Genomic DNA, 19,610 nt, shown 5'->3' on the forward strand with positions numbered 1-19,610 from the left:
TTTTTTCTATTCTCAAGTTTTAGCTCATTGATTGCTCTGCGCAGCCAATGAGAAAGCAAATCATAAAATCAAACCGACGTGTCGCACAAAGACTTTTGTCAATTTTTCATTGAAAAACTTATTTCTTAAAGACTTTTGTTTACTTTGACGTTTTGAGCCCCCCTTTTAAATGTGTTTAAAACCTTATGTCCTGGACAAATAACTCGATGAAAACGTGTCTTCATACGGATTCGCTCTACATGACAATTTGTACTATTCTATTTACTTCTAATGCCATATTTGACACTTCTAACGGATTCTTCGATGTTCAAATTAATAAATATTCAGGACCAGCAGTCGCAAATTGCAAGCTTGACTTAATTTGAGATGAGAGCAGACTTGAAAACAAACAAGACTGCTCGTATATCACAGCGAAGTCTTGAATGTTCTGACGGCCCCCTAGTTCAAATCGAATAGTTTTTGGGAAACAAATATTGAAAACCTACAAATTTTCGACAATATCAAAGTGTGAAATGTTGAGAATACGATGTGATGAAAATAATACGACCGATCTGATTAGCTAGCCTCAATTCAATTCGGAACGATTTGCTGTTGTGCGAGATAATTCGCCGCGCATAAATAATTCGCGTTACGGGTGGCGTCCCTCATGCTGGAAGGACAGAATGTTTGAAATTTATTTTGACTTATTTTCAGCCAATCAAATTGAGTATTCAATTGAGTATTCTTAGAGAAATCTCAAAAATCTCAAAGTAACAAATAAAATCAGACACTTAGTACTAATATTGACCGATTATATAATAACAAGGTGAATGAAAGTAATACCGGATCGAAGGCGGATTGGAACAAAATTAATATTTCTAGGATACCGATTTACGAAAATAGAAAAACAAAAGCCTAAATTTGTTCTACCTGCACCTACTATGTCTGCATTTAGTATGCTTATTATATTTTCATTTTCTGTTAATAATGATTTCGATTTTTGTGAGAAAGGTATTCAGCCAATAGAAACGGTTAGCGATTTTGATTGGTTGAAATTTTTCCAGCGTTTATGCCCTCCAGCATGAGAACCCTACCCGCGTTACGCTCTCAGCAATATGAAGAAATTCTTCAAACCCCCAAAATTTTACAAAAAACAATTGGAGGTAAAATAATTTTTTAAATTTGAACTCGGAAAGCCGATTTCTTTAATGGGTTATAAAAAGTTTTTGTCGAAAACTATTATTTCGATCGGCGAAAATTGACTGAATGAACAAAACACATCGAGCATGAATATTCCGTTTTCTTCGAAAGTCAGAACAATTAAGCTCAGCCTGAGCCATCATCTAAAATTCGGCCAATTATACTAAAAAAAATAACAACAATCTAGAAATAGCGCCTTTGGCCTTTTCACCTAAATAAAAAACTTTAGTGTAGCGACATTGATAAAACAATTTGTGCAAAATCTAATAAATGATATGTTAGCAGAGTCAAACTAGTGGGGAATATCACAACGAAAAATATAAACCCTCGTTATTGGCAGACACGATGTTAAAAAACACAAAGTAAAAAACAAAACACAACTGCACAAAGGGAGATACGCAAGCTACAGTTCACACCATTGCCACATGAAGATTAGCACATCTGGGTTTCAACAAAAAATGAGCGTGGCCCAGATATCACTCCTGTCAAAATGGAGGCGAATCAGGACAGGCATAAAATGAAAAAAAAAAGCAGTAAGTATACCAGTCACAAAGAGAATAGCTGCCCCTTGTCTCTGAAAAAAGATTAAAAAATTGGTTCAGTTGATCTTGAACAATACTGCCGCATAAATCGAATTCTCAAAAGCCAGAAAATTTTTTTGACCCCATTCGCACTAATTACTAAATACAAGCTCTTTCATTACCACGGATAATATTGATTATGTTTCCTTGACAGTGAATTTTTAAACTTCGAGCAAATTTTATTTATCAGTGACCGAGATAAAATTCAAACTCTCTAAATTTACAGTTTTGTTGATTTTGAGACGTTGCGTTCAAAAATTGCCCTATCCTTTTTTCAGATTCATAGAGATTATATTCAATCTGACTGCTTTTACCCGTCTTGAAATCATGCTGATCAGACGAACAAAACTAACAAACTCCTGGAAGTTCCGGGAAGCTGAATATTTGTTCTAATTTGGAAAATTCACATTCGTCAAGAACCACAATTATCTTCAAACGAGCCGCCGTCAACGCTCATAGAAATGCATGTTCAAAGTCGTCTATCAAATGTTGTTACTTCTACGTTTACAACTTGAATTTAAAAGTTTTAATAAAAATTTTGCTTAAAGAAAATAATTGCGAGCTTATCCTGGCTCTGAGTGTAACACCTGCTCTCAATTCCGCTCCACCTGAATTAGTAGAACCAGAGCTTAGGAGCAATTTTATAAAAACGAGCAAGTGAGTTTGGGAGAAACTATACGCAAGCTATTTTTTTCTCCATGAGTCTTTCGAACCCTTCACAAAAACAGCGAAAAATTTGATACGAGCGACAAAAGCCGTTGTAAGTTTGCTATTTGGAGTGACTTACTTATTTCAACGGATCGAACCACGCTTCTACTTGTTCCTGTAGAAGCTTGAATGGGTTAATTTAAGTCAGGAAATTGAGGTTTTAAAAGCTGTATTCAGTATCGGTGATCCTAATACAGTTTCGACAAACTAAGTGTTCGACTGAAGCAATTTACCGGGGCATATGTATGCAGTAACGTGAAAGCTAAAGAGTATTACGTAGCTTGGTAGTGACACATCAATACGATAATTAGTAAAGCAAACAAGCGGCCCAGACCAAAATAGTTCAAACCTGTAGAGAATTAGTCATACTTCTGGAAAAACTTATAAGGTGTAAATGAAGGAGCAAACCCCACCCCAAAAGGGACAGAATGAAGCCAATTTCATGAAACTCGGATCCCCTTCACTGGTAATAGCGGTTATCGGAAGTGCAAATAGCCCTATTAGAACTAAGTATCTAGCGGTTGGATTCAAACCAAAACATTGTATCTTATAAAACAAGTTAAGGGAAGCTTAAGTACAGAACATTGGACTCATTGAACCCCTATTTTCGACTTTATGCCCTAATTAACATCAAATGGTCCAACCCGACATCCCAAAATTTCTTCTCGGCCCCAATGAACGCAAGAAGCCAAATATTTGGGATATGATAGATAGTGACAAGAAACATCTCGTTTTCTAAATTGAGCCATTGGCCAGACCGTAGGTTTTGAGCGCTTGAGAAGATCACCTTTTTCACCGGAATTTGGTAATTTGCGCAAAAACTTGAAGTTGAGATGGAATTGGTGCATTTTGGAAAGGAAACAGAAGATAAAGGACTTTAGTTTTTGACTTGCACCGCTGAAGTAGTGGATTGAAATAGAAAGAAACTGAGCAAAAACGAATCTAACTTAGCTGTGACTTTTGGGTTATCAAAAGCGACCTGGTTAGACGAAACAAAACTATTTCCAGAGGAAACTGACAATGATATAAGTAACGCATGTGAATTGAAACTCCAAACAACCTGAACTTTCTAAGAAATTAGTTAGCTTCCCATGACTGGCTTATTGACGCAAAACCTTATAAGTCAAACTGAGCTCCCCAGATTGCTAGAAAGTAGGGATTGAATACAGTATAGATAGGAATTTCAGAAGCTTAAAATGAGGCAACTACATCTGAAAAAAACCTCTCCACAGGTTATCAGAGTATATGTCTGGACTTGTAACAAAGATCATAACTAAAACTATAACTAAAATTCAAAATACAAAATAGCTAAAAATTTACGAATAGCCTAACTTTAGGCACAACAAAATGGATTAGGAAAGAGGATAGTTGGTTCGTGTCAGTTAGAGGAAAGTAACCCTAAGAGGGCGCACTGATAATTCTTGAAGTTAGCCAGACTAGTTACCAGAAAGGATTGGTGATCTGTGGATACATTATGTTTTTAGCAGATCAAACTGAGCAGTTGTGTGGAATTACTGAGTGGAACTGGAAAATACGGATTCTCCTCAAAAGGAGATCAATTCGACAAAATACGAGTAGGTTGAATTTCAATTAGGCATGCTCTCAATCAATAAAAATAATTATAAACTGAATTGAAGTAACCTCAAGTTTGTTTTAAATGATTTTTGAGAAATTGTTTATCGAAAACTAATTTTCATACAGTTTTCATACGGAGAAAAAAAGATAAACATTCGGCAACCCAAATAAGGAATTTTTTTTGATGAAAAGAAATCTTCGAAGCCGTCAAATAGACGAATTTATTCTTTGCAATTATTTTTGAAAGAATTTTTCTTAAATTAGATTAAAGGTGAAAGAAAAGTATTCTTCATAGACTTTTTTACGGGTTTGTATAAAAAACCGCTTTTCATTCAAATAAAATAAAATTTTGTTGAACAGAAACCTTTAAAGCAGCCAAATAGACGAAAGTGTTGTTTTAAAAACCATTAAGAAATTCTGAAAAGTGTATACAAATTGTATGACAACTATTTTTCTGTATGAAATTTGCATGAAAGGCAGTTTCGGGGTATGCCGGGAAAACATTCAATAACTAAAGTCTAAAAACGAGAAAACCAGCAAAACGTTTTTTTTTGGACAAAGTAAAATGGTTACGCTTTCAGTGCAGCTCTATTTGCAATTTAAGGTGGTTTCTATATGATAAGCTATGACATGGCTTTTCCAATTAAATTTTTGTTTGCTATGACCTTAGTTATTGTTTGAGTTATAACTTTTATTGCAAAAGTTATTGGGAAAAAATGCATTATTGAAATGACCAAGCTTGAAAATCACTAACCAAAAAAGTTAGAGCCACAAAATAGAGTTAAGCATAAAATCAAACTTCAGGTCAGTTCCTCGCAAATCGGCCTCACCTAGTTTGACATCTGATTTTTTGATTTATTCTGCCCACATTTCTGTTATAGTTCGTATCTGTTTGAAATCGAAAACAACATAACTAAATCAACATTTAAATTCTTAAGGAACACAGAAAGCTTGCAGGAGTTATAGGTGGGTCCCGGTGAGAAAAGCAAGTATGAAAAATGGGTCCCACAACTTTTGTGAAAAACTGGAAAAAAGTGTTCAAATGAGAAACAAGTAGATTGCGAATATATTTGAAGATCTGTTTAAGTTTTTTAAGGGACTCATTTTTAGGGACCTATTTATCATACTTGCATCAGGAAGAGGATCTCTTTAACTGTCCCCCTTTCCTATGCCCGGGCTCAGGTGCTCGACTCATGATTCGACCGAAACGTTCGAACCATGTCCGATTTCGACTTTTTGAGTCGAACGATGTCCGTTTTCAACTTTTTTGAGTCGAACGATGTCCGTTTTCGACTTTATGAGTCGAACGATGTCTCGAATTTACCGGATACTGTTAGATACCATGGTACCAGTAGCGTGCGAGGGGGGAAGCAGGGGCGAAAACCCCGACCCCCCAATTATGGTTGCCGAGTTTTTCCAAAGTGTCCCCCCTTTGATATAATTTTACGACAACCATTTTTGGCTGACCAACCTCAATATTTTTATAAAGGCGCTTTTGGCGCCAATATAACTAATTTTGAGGGGGGAGCGCACGCCGAAAACCGAAAAAAAAACGTTTTTTGGCCTGTTTTTGAAAAATTTCGGAAAATCAAATTGGTCGACGTAAAAAAAGTCACCGCAGCATATTTCCTATCCCCGCTTTCCAATAAAGGGGGGGGGGTTATTAAAGAGATTCCCAAGAAGATTAGGAACAAGATGAGTAAACGGCGAACTAGCAATTCTCGGTTTACGATGCCGCGGAATGTGAGTCAGAATTTTAGTCATGAGGAAATGCAGCGACTGAATCTGAGGTTCCGCAAACTGGACAAAGATCACTCGGGTACTCTTTCAGTGAGTGAGTTGATGGTCCTCCCAGATATCCCCAAAAACAAACTCATCTACAGGGACATCATTGCCATAGCCGCTCTTTTGCAAACTTTATCCTTCTTTCCGATAAAATCAAAATTTTGCAAGGTTGTATTGACCACAATATTTAGTGGCAGCCATATTGAAAAGATACATAAAAATGGAAAACTTTTGGGCGATAAAATTCAACTTAAAGAATTGAGTAATAAGGCCAAAAATTTTGTTAAAACTATTTTTAAAAATCAACTTGGTGTCAATCAGACTCAAATACCGGGAACACTGCTGTGAGTTGGTCTGCAAAAAATATAAAAAAGTCAGACTAGTTTTTCTGTACACTGAAAGCATTCTTGTGGAGTATCTTTTTGGAAATCAAATAACGACTGCAGGGGATTTAATACGATACCACAGTTGAAACGTGCTCTCTTGAAGTACTCAAAATAAAACAAAAAAAAATAACTTTACTCCATAATTAATTCTCATTCCTAAAAGATTTTAACAATCATAATATTTCGAAGTTTCGAAGTGCATCTAAGATATCACAATCAATTTAAAAAATGCTTGTTTTGCAGACCAGATCAATGAATCTTAAACTGCGATTCGTTCAAAATGAAAACTAAGTGGAACCAGTTCTAAACTACTATTTATAAACCAATTATGTCATTGATAAAACTATCTCTATAAAATGTTACTAGCTAACCAATCATATTCCCTCACTAACATTGACACCTATTTGTAAGAGCTGAAACTACTTGTAGTTTCAGCATCAGATCATTTTGAATAAATCTTAAACTACAGTTGTTCTCCTTCTGGATAAACTCCAAGAACTAACTCGCAAAGACCAGTATACACTAGATCTTTTCAGACTAGGAGATTTAGGGGTAAGATTAAGATTGCTATTAGACTAAGAAGTTGCACGAACCTATCCGGCCGAAAATAAGATAGCGTGACCAACCCGACGGTGTACCTTTTCTGAAATAATTCTATGAGTACAGTACCCTCGTTCATAATTCATCTGGTGCGACCAAAAGTCTCGAACAAGACCTTAACTAATTTAGAATTAGTTAATCAGAATTAGAATTAAACAATTGCAAAATTGCAAAATGTTAGATGGAATAGATAATTTAATAGAAAAGTCTCTACGTCTCAATAAATCTACGCAAATATTTCAAACAATACGAGAAATACCAGGTATTGCATGAAGACCGAGATCAAGGCGTGAACAACAAATTGGAGACGGACCGAGCTACTAACTGGCAGTACAACGAAAACCGGAACAAGTATTTGTATTCCGAATACTTTATGAGTAAGTATGATTTTTCATTTATTACCATGAAAATCAACTAATAAGTATTTCTTAAAGAACCTATGGGTGCTGTACCTACTATATAAATACTAACGACTCATAAAAAAATGCTCGAATCGTTTCTTTTCAAAAGCTGCTGTAAATTGAATTTTTTGATTAAATTTTATTTTGAATAAAAAATACAGAAGTTAGTTAGTATGAAAATTTTTCGTTTGTTTTATTAAAATGAATTACAAATCACTCCATCTTCATCCCAGCTTTATCACCTAAAACATAAAAACATAAATTCGAGAAACTGAAATCATCCAAACTCTAACTCTCAAAAACCTTCTTTTATTTAAAATTTTACATAAAAATTATTTATCAAAGCTTATTCTTGCTTTTCAATAATTCACAATTATTTAATTAACAGATCATCAAGGCTTTCCTTGGATTTTCAGTTTCACTTAAATTAAGTTTTGTTTCACTTAAATTTCTGATCATCAAGGCTTCCCTTGGATCAATCAGATTAACTTCGTTATTCCCACCCAATAATTTGAAGCAGCTAACGACCTCAAACGTCGATTCACTCTCCTACCCTTATAAAGACCCAGGACTAATAGAAACTTTTGAACAACTAACCATTCCAATTGAGATAGGCAGTGAAGAATTTCGGTTACTAACTCTTCACTTGAGCCATTCCTCTTTGATGACCCAGGCTAAAACCCTTAACATTATTAATAAGTTTTAAAATAGTTTCTAACGTCCTACTTGTGTTCTAACTATACCTGAACCTTGTGGATTGACTTACAATTCTCCAACTTTTGATCACAAATCAAACTCCTAGGTAAGATTAAGTAAATTCGTCATATATTAGATATAGTCACGAGAAAGTAAAAAATCATTCTCACGAAATGATATACTCTCTCTCCAACCCGTAAACCAAGACAATCAATGCCCCAAGTTAAGATAACCACACAAAAACCATAAGAACTAACAGTTTAGGAAAATTAAAACTCTAACCCCCAAATATTGCATCTATCATCCTAAACCTTATGTCAAGAGATAATCTAGGCAGTAAGCAAAGAATCATACTAACAATTGCTTAATTGCAAACGAAATATATGATCTTGTAATCGCCCCACACAGACAAAAAATAAGAAATATCAAATCATAAAGACAAAGACAAAAAAAAGACAATAATGGACAAAAACCAAAAACAAATTATCAAGGAACTATTTTCGAAAAGACGAAACGCAGTTTCAGAAACAGATACAAATACAATACAGCAACTTCAAGACCTGAAAGGTTCAACTAATAAAAATAACCCGATAGAAAATCAAAAATACTTTTCTGACTCAGAAGCTACATCAATATCATCAATTAACAGAAAACGTAGAATTAAAAAGTCATACATTAGTAAACCAGTACGACTGTACAATTGGAATCAACCAAAAGGACACATTGAAAGTTACACATTTACAGTTTTAAGATACCAAAGTTGATCGAATACGACAAAATAATGAGACTGCTTAAAGGTTTTTTCAGTAGTGCGACCAGGGGCGTAGGACAACTGTTTTAGGACAATCTCACATTTTTCAGAAGGCGCCTCACGCACCAACAGTAGCGTGCCGAGGGGGGGGGGGAGACCGCCCTCCCCCTTAACTCTGATTGCCAAATTTTTCCAAAGGTTCCCCCCTTTGGTATAACTTTATGGTATCCACTTTTCGCTTTTTCGCTGAAAAATCTCAAATGTTTTCTAAAGGCGCCTTTGGCGCCAATTTGACTAGTTTCGAGGGGGGAGCGCGCATCAAAAAACACAATTTTTTGGTCAAAATTTTCTAAACAGTGCCTAAAAACGCCTTTACAAAAAAGCAGCTAAGACAAAATAGGGTCCTTAGTCTGTTTTAGGAGATCTCGGAAAATGAAATTGGTCGACAGAACTCAAAATGCTCAAAATTCGACAGAAAATTTCCTGCGCACGCCACTGCGCACCAATGTGTACTAACTTTGACGTGAGAAATTTCTCCAAAATTTCTCAAAACTGCTCAAAATTGGCACTGTTTCTAGAAATTATGTTCGTTCTGGGTTTCGACAGAACTCAAAATGCTGACCTAAACAAGACCCCATCAAAAAATTCTTAACTAAATAATAGTTTGTGGTTTTTTGTAACGTATTATAATGAAATTGTTAAGTATCGTCTCGTTTTGAAGAGTGTCAAATTTGGATTGATGACGGAAAAGAGCCTTCTGACTAGAATTCTGAACGTGTTGGACAGAGACGGAGATGGAGAGATTGATTTCCACGAGTTCATTCATGGTCTGTCCCAGTTCAGCGTCAAAGGTCAGTTACATAATAGTTATCTTTAACAATCATGTAGCAGTCGGGTAAAAGTTACCGTCAGTTGCAAGTAGCCCGATGATGTTGAAGATGTACACAATTAAAAAACCTTCTTAAAGAGAATATCGTGAGATTATAATCACCAAACATCCGTTCTTACTAGAAAAAACAAGAACTTCACGTGTCACGTCTATTTTGGAATATTGCTTAAGGGGAATAGAGGTTGGTCTCATTGGAAAACAAGACCTCGCCATTCCCAAAAACACGCACACAAATACACGCATACATACATCCAGAGGGTCTTACTTTTGTTACTACTTAATATCCAGTCTTGGTCGCATAACCAGAAACTTCTTTCAAATTGGCGCACCAAATTAAACAGAAGTTATCTTAAAGAATAACAATAAATACTTTATTTGACAAAATATTGAGAACAAAACTTATTGCATTTCATTTTGGTCAAAACTTTTTGCTCTCTATTTTGACTGTTTATCAAACTTTTATGTTAGGAACTGAATTTTTAGCTGAGCAAAAAATGCAATAACTGCACTGAAGCTTTATTGAATTAATATTTTTACAAACATGATAAAAGCTTAATTTTTTTTTTGGATTTTCAAAACACGTTTTTTATGAATCCTCTCTTTTTTTACTAAAATTTAGTTTAGTGAAGCCCAGGGGCGGATCTAGGATTTTCTCGAGGGGGCGGATTTTCAAAAACATATTTGAAAATTTAGTCGAACTTTTTTTTAGGTCGACCAAATGGGTATTCCGAGCTCTCCCAAAACACTAAAGAGCACTTGGTCAAACTTTCTGCGTTGCAATTTTGAAAAACAGGCCAAAAAATGCGTTTTTAGGCACTTTTTGAAAAGTTTTGACCAAAAAATCGCGTTTTTTGCGCGCTTACTTCTTAATACTAGTATATTTTGGCGCCCAAGGCGCCTTTAGAAAGTTTTTATGGTCAATCACCAAATATGGACATCTCAAAATAGTACAAAGAGGGACCCTTTGGGTCGGCAGTGGGTCGAATCCTTGAGAGGGGGCGTCCGAACCTACGCCCCCACCCCTAAACCCGCCCCTGTTAAAGCCATTTCTCATCGATAATGGCAACTTAATAACTTAACCAGTGTTTTTTTTGTGCTGAACAAGCTTTTATAGTACTGATTTAGAAAAAAAGCCGGACAAAAAAAAACAAAATTTTCAGACCTGTTTCTTTCAACTTCGGTAAATTTGAACAAAAAATGATGAAGACAAAATTTGGAATTTTAACTGCTTTTTTATGGCGCAATTTATTGGCAAAAAATTAAACCCAACTCCTTTTGACTAGATTTAAAGGTAACATTTTTATTGTACACATTAACTCGCGTTGAAGTATTTCCGCTCATTTTTCAGTTTGAGTGGCATCAGATAGTTTGTTGCAAACATCGAAGAAAGTAAGAGATTCTTTGCTATCTTTTTTTTGCAATTTTTGGGCGTTAGGAAAGTTGTCAATGCAACAACCAATACAGGCTTATTTGCGAGTGCATTTTTTCTTTTGTCAAAAGCGCCTAATGCGTAAATGCAATTGATTAACAGGGATAACTGGTTGCTGTGCAAGTAGCTCAGAAAATTCCGATCATATTTAAAAAAAAACTGCAGTTTTTTCAAATTAGTAGTTTTATGCGCTTGGCATGATAAGTAAACTGATCCAACGCGTCGAATGTTGGTCGAATTAGTTAAAATCGAGAAAGGTTTTATTGGAAAAATCAAAGAAAAAATAACAAAAAACTCTTAAACATGTTTTAGAAAAAAAATTCTACAAAGTTTGCCTATTATGTGCAAATTAAACTTTTGATTATTTAAGGACGTTTTATTGCTTCAAACTCCCTATATGAAGCTTTTAAAAAAAGTTGTACATAGTACTTTTAGGTTTTTTGACATCCCAAACTGAAAAATTTTAGTCAAATTTCCAGCATGCAGAGCGAGCGAGTATGTCTTACTCGCTGAAACTAGACAAAAACTAAAACGTTTTGATAACGTTTTCGAAAAAAAAACTGTCAGACATTTAGAAGGAAATTTCAAATCTGTTTGATTAATGACTAAAAAGGTTTTAATACGCTGTATCATTCAAGCCCTTGCAATGATTTTTTGTAGTACGTGATTTCACACAAAACTAAAACCCGAAAACTTAGTTCCTTCAACTGATTTGGGGCAAGCTAAAAAACCCAATTGGACGATAGGACAAAAAATAATACTTGTCAAGACTTAACTCTAAATTTTGTAGTCTCTAAAGTTAAACATAAAATTACTCTAGTTTTTTTTTTAAATTTATGGCTTGCTGAAATTTTTGAGACTGAATCCTGCTACGGTAAATGTTTTTTTTTTTGAACTCTATATAGTTTTTGACCACAAAATTGTAAGCAAATTATGCAACCAAATCATAAAATTGAAATTGCGTAAAAAATTATATGGTTTTATTTTTTGTGTATACATGTAGATTCAATTTTGTAACTGCCAGTGAAATTTGGAAAAAATAACCATCAATCCCGTATTTTTTTAAAAACTTTTGTTTGATTTGATTAAGAAAAAGCAAAGGATAAAAGCCAAATCAAGGTCTTGAAAGCGAAGACTTATATCAAAAAACTTAACTTTTTGCCGTTTTTGACGATCCATGAACATCAGTTCTCAAAAAATTTATAGCTTGACAGAGTTTTTTAAAGTGATGCAAAAATAACAAGTAAAAGACCCATTTTAAAATATATCATGGTTGCTGAGTAAGCTGGAAGTAGCACAAAATTGCAGACCATTGACATAATTGCAGTTTTAATCGAGATAACGGAATAAGCTCTGACTCTAATAGTTCTGGTTTGTTTCAAAAATATGGATTGAACACTGACTTTTCAACACTGACTTATTAAATTTTGACAGTTAATTTAAGAAAAAATTCTTAACCAATTTTCAGAAATTGTTTGCGTAGCCCTTTTTTATTCACTGCGCTACGTAATTGAAGCTTTCATTGAAAACAAAGTCTCAATTAAATTCGACAAGGTAAGTTTTTGAGAAGAATTCAGCCCATTTTTTAAAATCTCAATTTAATTTTAGCCATACGAAAAACACAAAAACAAAAAGTTTTAGCTGTTGCGAATAATTGTGATTACAGTGCTGATTTGAATTAACCGGACACTGCGAACAAAACTGGAAAATTCAAACGCGTTTTTCTCGAAACAAGTTAAGGTTAGAAAAAAATTTAAGAAAACAAAACTTGCTTGGAACTGATCAAAATTAATATGGTGCAATTAATATGGTGCTGTTTTTTTTAAAGTGGATCATTTTGTTTTTTGCTTAATCAAGAACTTCACTGGAAATTGCGCATTAATTGATAAAAAATATATCAAAAGAAGCTTCTTGCACCGCCCAACAAAGTTCTAGGTGATAAATCTCCAAAAATTGCGCAAAAAAAATGAATTGGTTTTTAACAAAAATTTTGGGTTTAAATCCTAAAAATGACCTTTTTTGGCTACCAAGTAAAAATATATTCATTTTTACATTTTTTTGACAATTCTACTCTGCTGAGACTTTGTTGGGCGTTGTAAGAGGCTTCTTTTGATTTGAGTTTCTTATCAATCAAGGTGATAGTTTCAGCCTAATTCTTGATTAACTAAGAAAAGCCGAAATGATTCAAAAACTTATGGTCGTAAAATTTGAAATAAAAATTGCACCGCAATAATCTTGTTGAAATTCTAAACAACTTTTGTTCTCTTAGTTTTTTTAAACTCATTTTGAGACATTTCAATTTGATGTTTCAATTTTTGTTTGAATCGGGATCTTTAAAATCAGCGCTGTATATTCCGTTTGTTATTTAAAAAAAGGCAGTGACAGTTAACGAGGAGTTGAAAGTTAGCAATCAGAAATCATTACTTACAGCTGATAAATCAGACATTTTCTTTAAATGCATAATGCTAAGATTGAGTCAACTTCAATCACTATTTCCTACCATTTTTCTCATTTTAAATTACTTTTGTCTGACTGTGGAAGTTTTCAGAAACAAATCAGACCGACCATAATTGCACATTATATTTTATGTTGGTCATCCGGTTATTGCAAACGCTTTAGTTGTTAATAAGTTAAGCTGCGTAAACCAGACGCTCGCAAAACCTTCACTTGTGTCGTGAACTTCATTGACCATTAAGTTCTTTCACTTATAATTTCGCATAACTCTGAAGGTTTTCGTTAAAAAAACAGTAGAAAAATTATATTCAAAAGTGTAAACATGCACATGAATGAATTGCTAATGGATTGATTTCCCAATGGTTCATAGAAAGCAACTGAAAGACTGAAGGTTGCGGAGATATTAAAACATAGTTTTGAAAAACGGTACAACCATAAACCATTATGTCAAAAAGCATGTTTTGTTGTACCATTTTTTCATTATCATTTTTATCATATTGGTGACAGGTTGAATTCTTGAGAGCGTGATAACTTTTAAGAATAATGAACGTAGTGAAGGCTCTTATATATAGGTCTTGCTGATTTTTTTAATGTTTTTTTTTTCAGGAAAAAGTCTTAAAATTTTGATGCACTTAGGAATAATGCACTTTTTGAGTTCAATTGAAATTCATCTGCTGAAAGTGACGTAAATAGCACTCTCCAAATACGAACGTGGAAATGGCGCAAAAAAAACGTAAAAAATTTTAATTTCGAAAGTGGAATTTAATTTTTAGATTTTCAGCGGAATGAAAACTTTACCTATTCACTCAGTTTTCTCTAGTTGGGTACATGTTATCAAAAAAGCATCTATCATATTCTAGAAATTCAAATATTCTATCACATTCTAGAAATTCAAAGAGCTTAACGGGCATCTATTTTTTTCTTTGAAATTCGAAATTTGAGATTTTTTTCAAGAAAGTCCGTGATTTTTTATTCTGTTTACTTGCATTCATTACTCTTTTCCAATAATCGATTGGCTATGTTTTAAGCAAAGTCAATGTTTTTTTTATGTTTACTTGCGTTCATTACTCTTTTACAATCTTTGATAGGCTATATTCTGTATTAGATCTGTTTCAGATTGTTTTGTAGTAATATTTCGAACTTGAGAATCATGGGCATCTTGCCAAGATCTTGCAAGACTTCGGCTAGATATCCACGGTACTTTGATTAGCTATGATTTTGACAAGACTTTCCAAGATCAAAACTCTGGGCTGTTTTTTTTTTGTTGAGGTTATTGTTCCGACTTCCGATACGAAAGTAACGGAATATTTGCGCTCGGGGTGGGTTTTTTTTTTCTTCAGACAAATTTCGACTTTTTAACTAGCCATTTTTGACGGAATTTTATTTATATCATTCGAAAGGTATTGTTGGCCTGAGCTCAAATTTGAAAAGATAGTTCACCTGTGATCATTTTTTGTAAAGTTATGGGGGTTTAAAGATTGCTATTTTGGCCAATTTGGGACAATTAACGCGCGATATATTTCGCGCTATTAACGCGTGAGCGGAGAGTTAATCCGTCTTAAAATCGTTCCAAATTGGTTGAAAGAAGCTTATTTGCCACAATTGATTTGTTACAAGGAGCGAAATTTATCATTTTATACTTTGTATGGCGTGTGAGGAGATGAATTTCATTTAAAAAATTCAAATTTTAGAAAAAAAATTTTCATTTTGTTTTATTACTTTTAATTTGTTAATGTTATTACTGCTCCATAAACCTTAATAGGCAGTCGGAACATTCAGGGCTTCGCCCTGATACGAGCAGTCTTGTTTGACTTAAATTTGGTTGTTTCAGGTGACGAAACACAAAAAATGCGCTTTGCATTCAATATCTATGACGTAAATGGGGATGGATACATCTCCAACTCAGAACTGTATCATGTAAGCTATTAGTTTGGTTAACATTTCTGCAAAATCCTTTTTAAAACTCTGTTTTTGAAGTTATGGAATAACATGACTGATTAGCTTCGAATCGAACTACTGAGTGTGAACTACTAGAATTACTGGAAGTTGTTAATCTATATGAAATACTATCAATTTCCAGAACACATTCGCTTTTGCCGCTGTGCTACTTCAATTTAACTATTATTCAAATTTTTGGCATTGTTCATAGAAAAGTAGAAATGTAGGCTTTTAGGGGAGGCTCGGAAAATTAAATGGGTCGACCTAAAAAAAAGTATCGGAAAATTAAATGGGTCGACCTAAAAAAAATATCGGAAAATTAAACGGGTCGACCTAAAAAAAATGGGTCGACCTATAAAAAATCCGCAAGACTAATAGTTTATCTTCCTTTGAATGGAATTCATTGAAATGATTCACTTTACAAGAATGAGTTCCAGGATTAATCACATGTTTGGCTTAAATATCTCAGAAAACAATCATTAAGAGGTTAAACCAGATTGAATGGCGCCCACAAAAGTTTCCGGCTAAAATTTTTTACATTTCACTCTAAGGGCTGGAACGCCCTATGGTTTCTATTACAGAACTGCCACCTCTATAAATGATCTCCCCTACATGTTTTTCCACTTTCCAACCTCTTGCTACGAGTGATCTCAATAAAATCATAATTAAATGCTGCATTTGAGGCAAGTTGATTTGAAAAAGGCAATCATAAAAGTTTTTTGAAATGAACTTAAAAGCAATAATTTTTTCACCGAAAGTTTGAACAATAAAAAAATTATTCGATGAAGTCGTTTTGATTCATTAGCACCATGTTCCGTCGGTTGTATATGTTTAGGTGTTAAAAATAATGGCTGGTAGTAATTTGAGCACTCGGCAGTTGCAACAGGTAGTGGACAAGACTATGTACGAGGCGGACACGGACGGCGACAACCGACTCTCCTTCTCCGAGTTCTGTCGCGTGGTGAAACACCTCGACGTCTTCCGCAAGATGTCGCTTCACAATGTCTGACTCAGACTTATCTATATGACGTTATAGCAAAAGTGAACAAAATATAGAGTTGCAAACGGTTCGGATAGACAGAACTAAAAAAAGAGCAGGTCATCTAACACGCAAAATCTACATTTTTAACAGAATTTATGTCATGTGGTTGCCTTTAAATTTCAATTAGCGAGAAAAATTTGCTCAAAAAAGGCAGATTACTTTTGAAAGTCAAATTTGTCTATCCGAAAATTTAGTGAATAGGATAATGGAAATTGTAGAAAGTTGAAAAAATCTCAGAAATTACATATTTTTAGTTACAGACACGATATTCACATCAATTTCCAAGCAAAATCAACGTCAATTGAGAAGATACATCATCGACTTATAAATCATCGATAAATCATCGATAAAACATCGACTTTCTGCGAGATTTGTTACTCCAATAAGTAATCATGTAAACGATAGTCTTTTCAACTGTGTTAGAAAGTGTATCTTTTCTGTAGAGTGCAAGAAAAACCAATACTTTATCATGATTGATTTTTTATAATCATTTAATTCGACCGGATACCTAAAAATTTTCAGGCAAAAAATGCAGCGAAAGTGCGCAAATCAATCGAAACTATGCTCGCTCTAATCTCCAAAAACTGATCCAAATCCGTAAATTAAAAAAAGATATTTCTCGGTAAATAACTCAGGCAAATAGATAAATTTCGGCATTCTCTATCGATCAAAAACATCATATAACTTTTATCATCAGCTCGTTTTTGGTACAAATCGGCGCAAGCTAGCCACAAGAACCGGTCGGTAATGTCATTGAGACAAATTGCTCTTTTTGGCGGTCAGCCTTAATCAAGGCTGAACCGAATTAGAACCAAAAAACAGTTAAAACGGTCAAATGGGGCTATAGCCCCTCGGTCTACTTGTTTTAAGGTCTGTGTATGGGAGACTCGAACACGGTTGACCGTCGTGAGAGACTTGTCCCTAGGCTGCTCGGCCATCTAGTCTTATTTTATATGCATTTTTACTCTTGTTTTATATGCATCTATACTCTGTTTTATATGCATCTATACTCTGCATTTGCGTTGCAACATCCTCACCCCCTGAATAAAGAAGAACCGGAGCCAGCTTAACGGTCGGCCGAGTGACTTCACGGGTTGCGGTCTTAACAAGGGCGGATCGGGCGCAACCGTCTTGTCTGTAGTTTAGCTTGACGCTTCGGGCGAGGTGGTAGTACCCACGCGGACTATCGGGCTCAATTACCCACACGAGATCGCCTGTTTTAAGAGTGAAGTCAGAATGAGTGTGCCACTTGACACGCTTATTCAGTGAGGGACCATACTCTCGAAGCTACCGAGACCAAATCGCGTTAGCATATGACTGCGCTCGCACGTACCTTTTCTTTTCTTGCTCTTAAACATTTTGGACAACCTATCTACAAAACATAAAAAACGAGTTCATAGTCACATTCAAATATGTCAGCGTGGACTAGTAAGCAAATTTGAAAAACATGTTTTTCATTTGGTACTGGATATTGATTTTGCTTCTTATTTGAAAAGCTGGCAAAAACAATTGAACTACTATAGAAACGAACAGAAGTTGAACCGCCAGAAAAATTTTTCCAAAAAAACAGGACCACCTACAGAATAGAGCATCATTCATTTTGCTTTTTAAAACTAAGAGCTGCATGGACAACCAACTCTTTATACAAAAACTGATGTTTTGTTTTTGCGTAAAACCAGTTTAGTTTCTGTAGTCTAGACAAAATTCTAGAAAAAACTGCTGCTCAAAATATCTTCAAACCTGTTGAGGAATTTTATGGCTTCTGGTGTACAAATGAAAGAGAACAATTATTTTGGCAGAAACACGAAACAATTTTGGTAGTTCGTTTAAGCTGGAATCTTGTAGAAAGACAATTTTTGTAGAAAAAAAAACAATCCCCTTTCGATTCTTAGACATTTAGGTTACAAGAGCATATAAAAAATGATCTTTGAGGTTTCTAACTACAGTAAAACGTGTAAGCGTGAACAAAATAACCAGTTTTAGCCAATTTTTCCAACGTAAGTTGCTGAAAAACTCAATTTGCCTACAAATTAGCAAATGAATTTTAAAAAACTTTGAAAACAATCGGAAGTTGAACGGCGGACGAAACATTTGACCGAAAAAAAAATTGAAGCAACACGAGAACCTACATACGCAAAAATTCCTTTCGTTCAACAGATCACAGACTCGACAACTATCTGTTACTTACGCAAACTTTGACTTGATTGCGCGTGAAAAAAAAGAATCGAATCCTTGTTGCTAATACAAGAAGCTTGAAAATACTGCTGCTTAAGGTGTGTTATCTTCAGTTGAGGCATTATATTTAGTCTCTAAGGAGTACAAACGAGTGAAAACCATTCACTTTTTAGTTTTGGCAGAAAAAAAAACAAACATTTTCATGGCACATTTGAGCATTACGAGGCCAAACTCTGCACTGGATAGGAGCACAATTGTGTCTGTATGTTCCTGAATTCCAGAGACAAGTCTTAAAACATGTTCCAAAAAGTAATTGAATTCCACAAACAAAATTTTAGTGGATTCCGCATACATATACCTGTAACGTAAATTTTTTCGACCCAATTATTTTCTTGCGGATTCCACAACAAGCAAATATAGCCAGTTGTTCCGGATTCCGCAACTGTAAGTGGATTCCGCGAAATGTAAGCGGAATCCGCAAATGTAAACGGATTCAGCAAACTGTAAGTGGATTCCGAATTTTGTTCAATACTGAACTTGCATATGAACAATTAAAAGCTGAGCTGGAATTTTTATCTCTAGCAATGCGGAATTTAAAAGCAAAGACTTAACCATTGTCAGCGGAATCCACGAACAAGTCTTAAAACATTGGTTACCTAAATCGGTGGATGTCATCTTTTAGTATTTTGGAAACACACACCGAACAATTTCAATATTTGGAGTCATTGAGTTGAGAGTGTATGGAACACACAGCATATCGACAAATTAGGTCAGTAATTGGGATTGCTTCAATCCCAAATACTGATTTTGGAAGCATAACGCCGAATAAATGCAGTAATTGTAGTCATTGGGTTGAGAGTATATGGAAACACAACACACAGCATATCGACAAATTAGGTCAGTATTTAGGATTCCATCGATCCCAAATACTGGTCAGTATTTGGGATTGATGAAATTCCAAAAACTGGAATAATGGAGAATAAATATGGAACATATCCATTATTTGGAGTCATTAGGTTGA

General features: G+C 34.6%; 1 protein-coding gene across 1 annotated transcript; it reads left to right on the plus strand.

The window, feature by feature from the left end:
- Positions 1–5,774: 5,774 nt before the first annotated feature.
- LOC134841567 (calcineurin subunit B type 1-like) lies at positions 5,775–16,381 on the plus strand. Its single transcript, XM_063857597.1, has 4 exons — positions 5,775–5,922; positions 9,424–9,513; positions 15,266–15,351; positions 16,208–16,381. Exons 1-4 carry the CDS (start codon positions 5,775–5,777, stop codon positions 16,379–16,381), a joined length of 498 nt encoding a protein of 165 aa, XP_063713667.1.
- Positions 16,382–19,610: the final 3,229 nt, after the last annotated feature.

Source organism: Symsagittifera roscoffensis, chromosome 3 (genome assembly GCF_963678635.1).
Source record: "Symsagittifera roscoffensis chromosome 3, txSymRosc1.1, whole genome shotgun sequence".
In the NCBI taxonomy this organism is placed as follows: Eukaryota; Metazoa; Xenacoelomorpha; order Acoela; family Convolutidae; genus Symsagittifera; species Symsagittifera roscoffensis.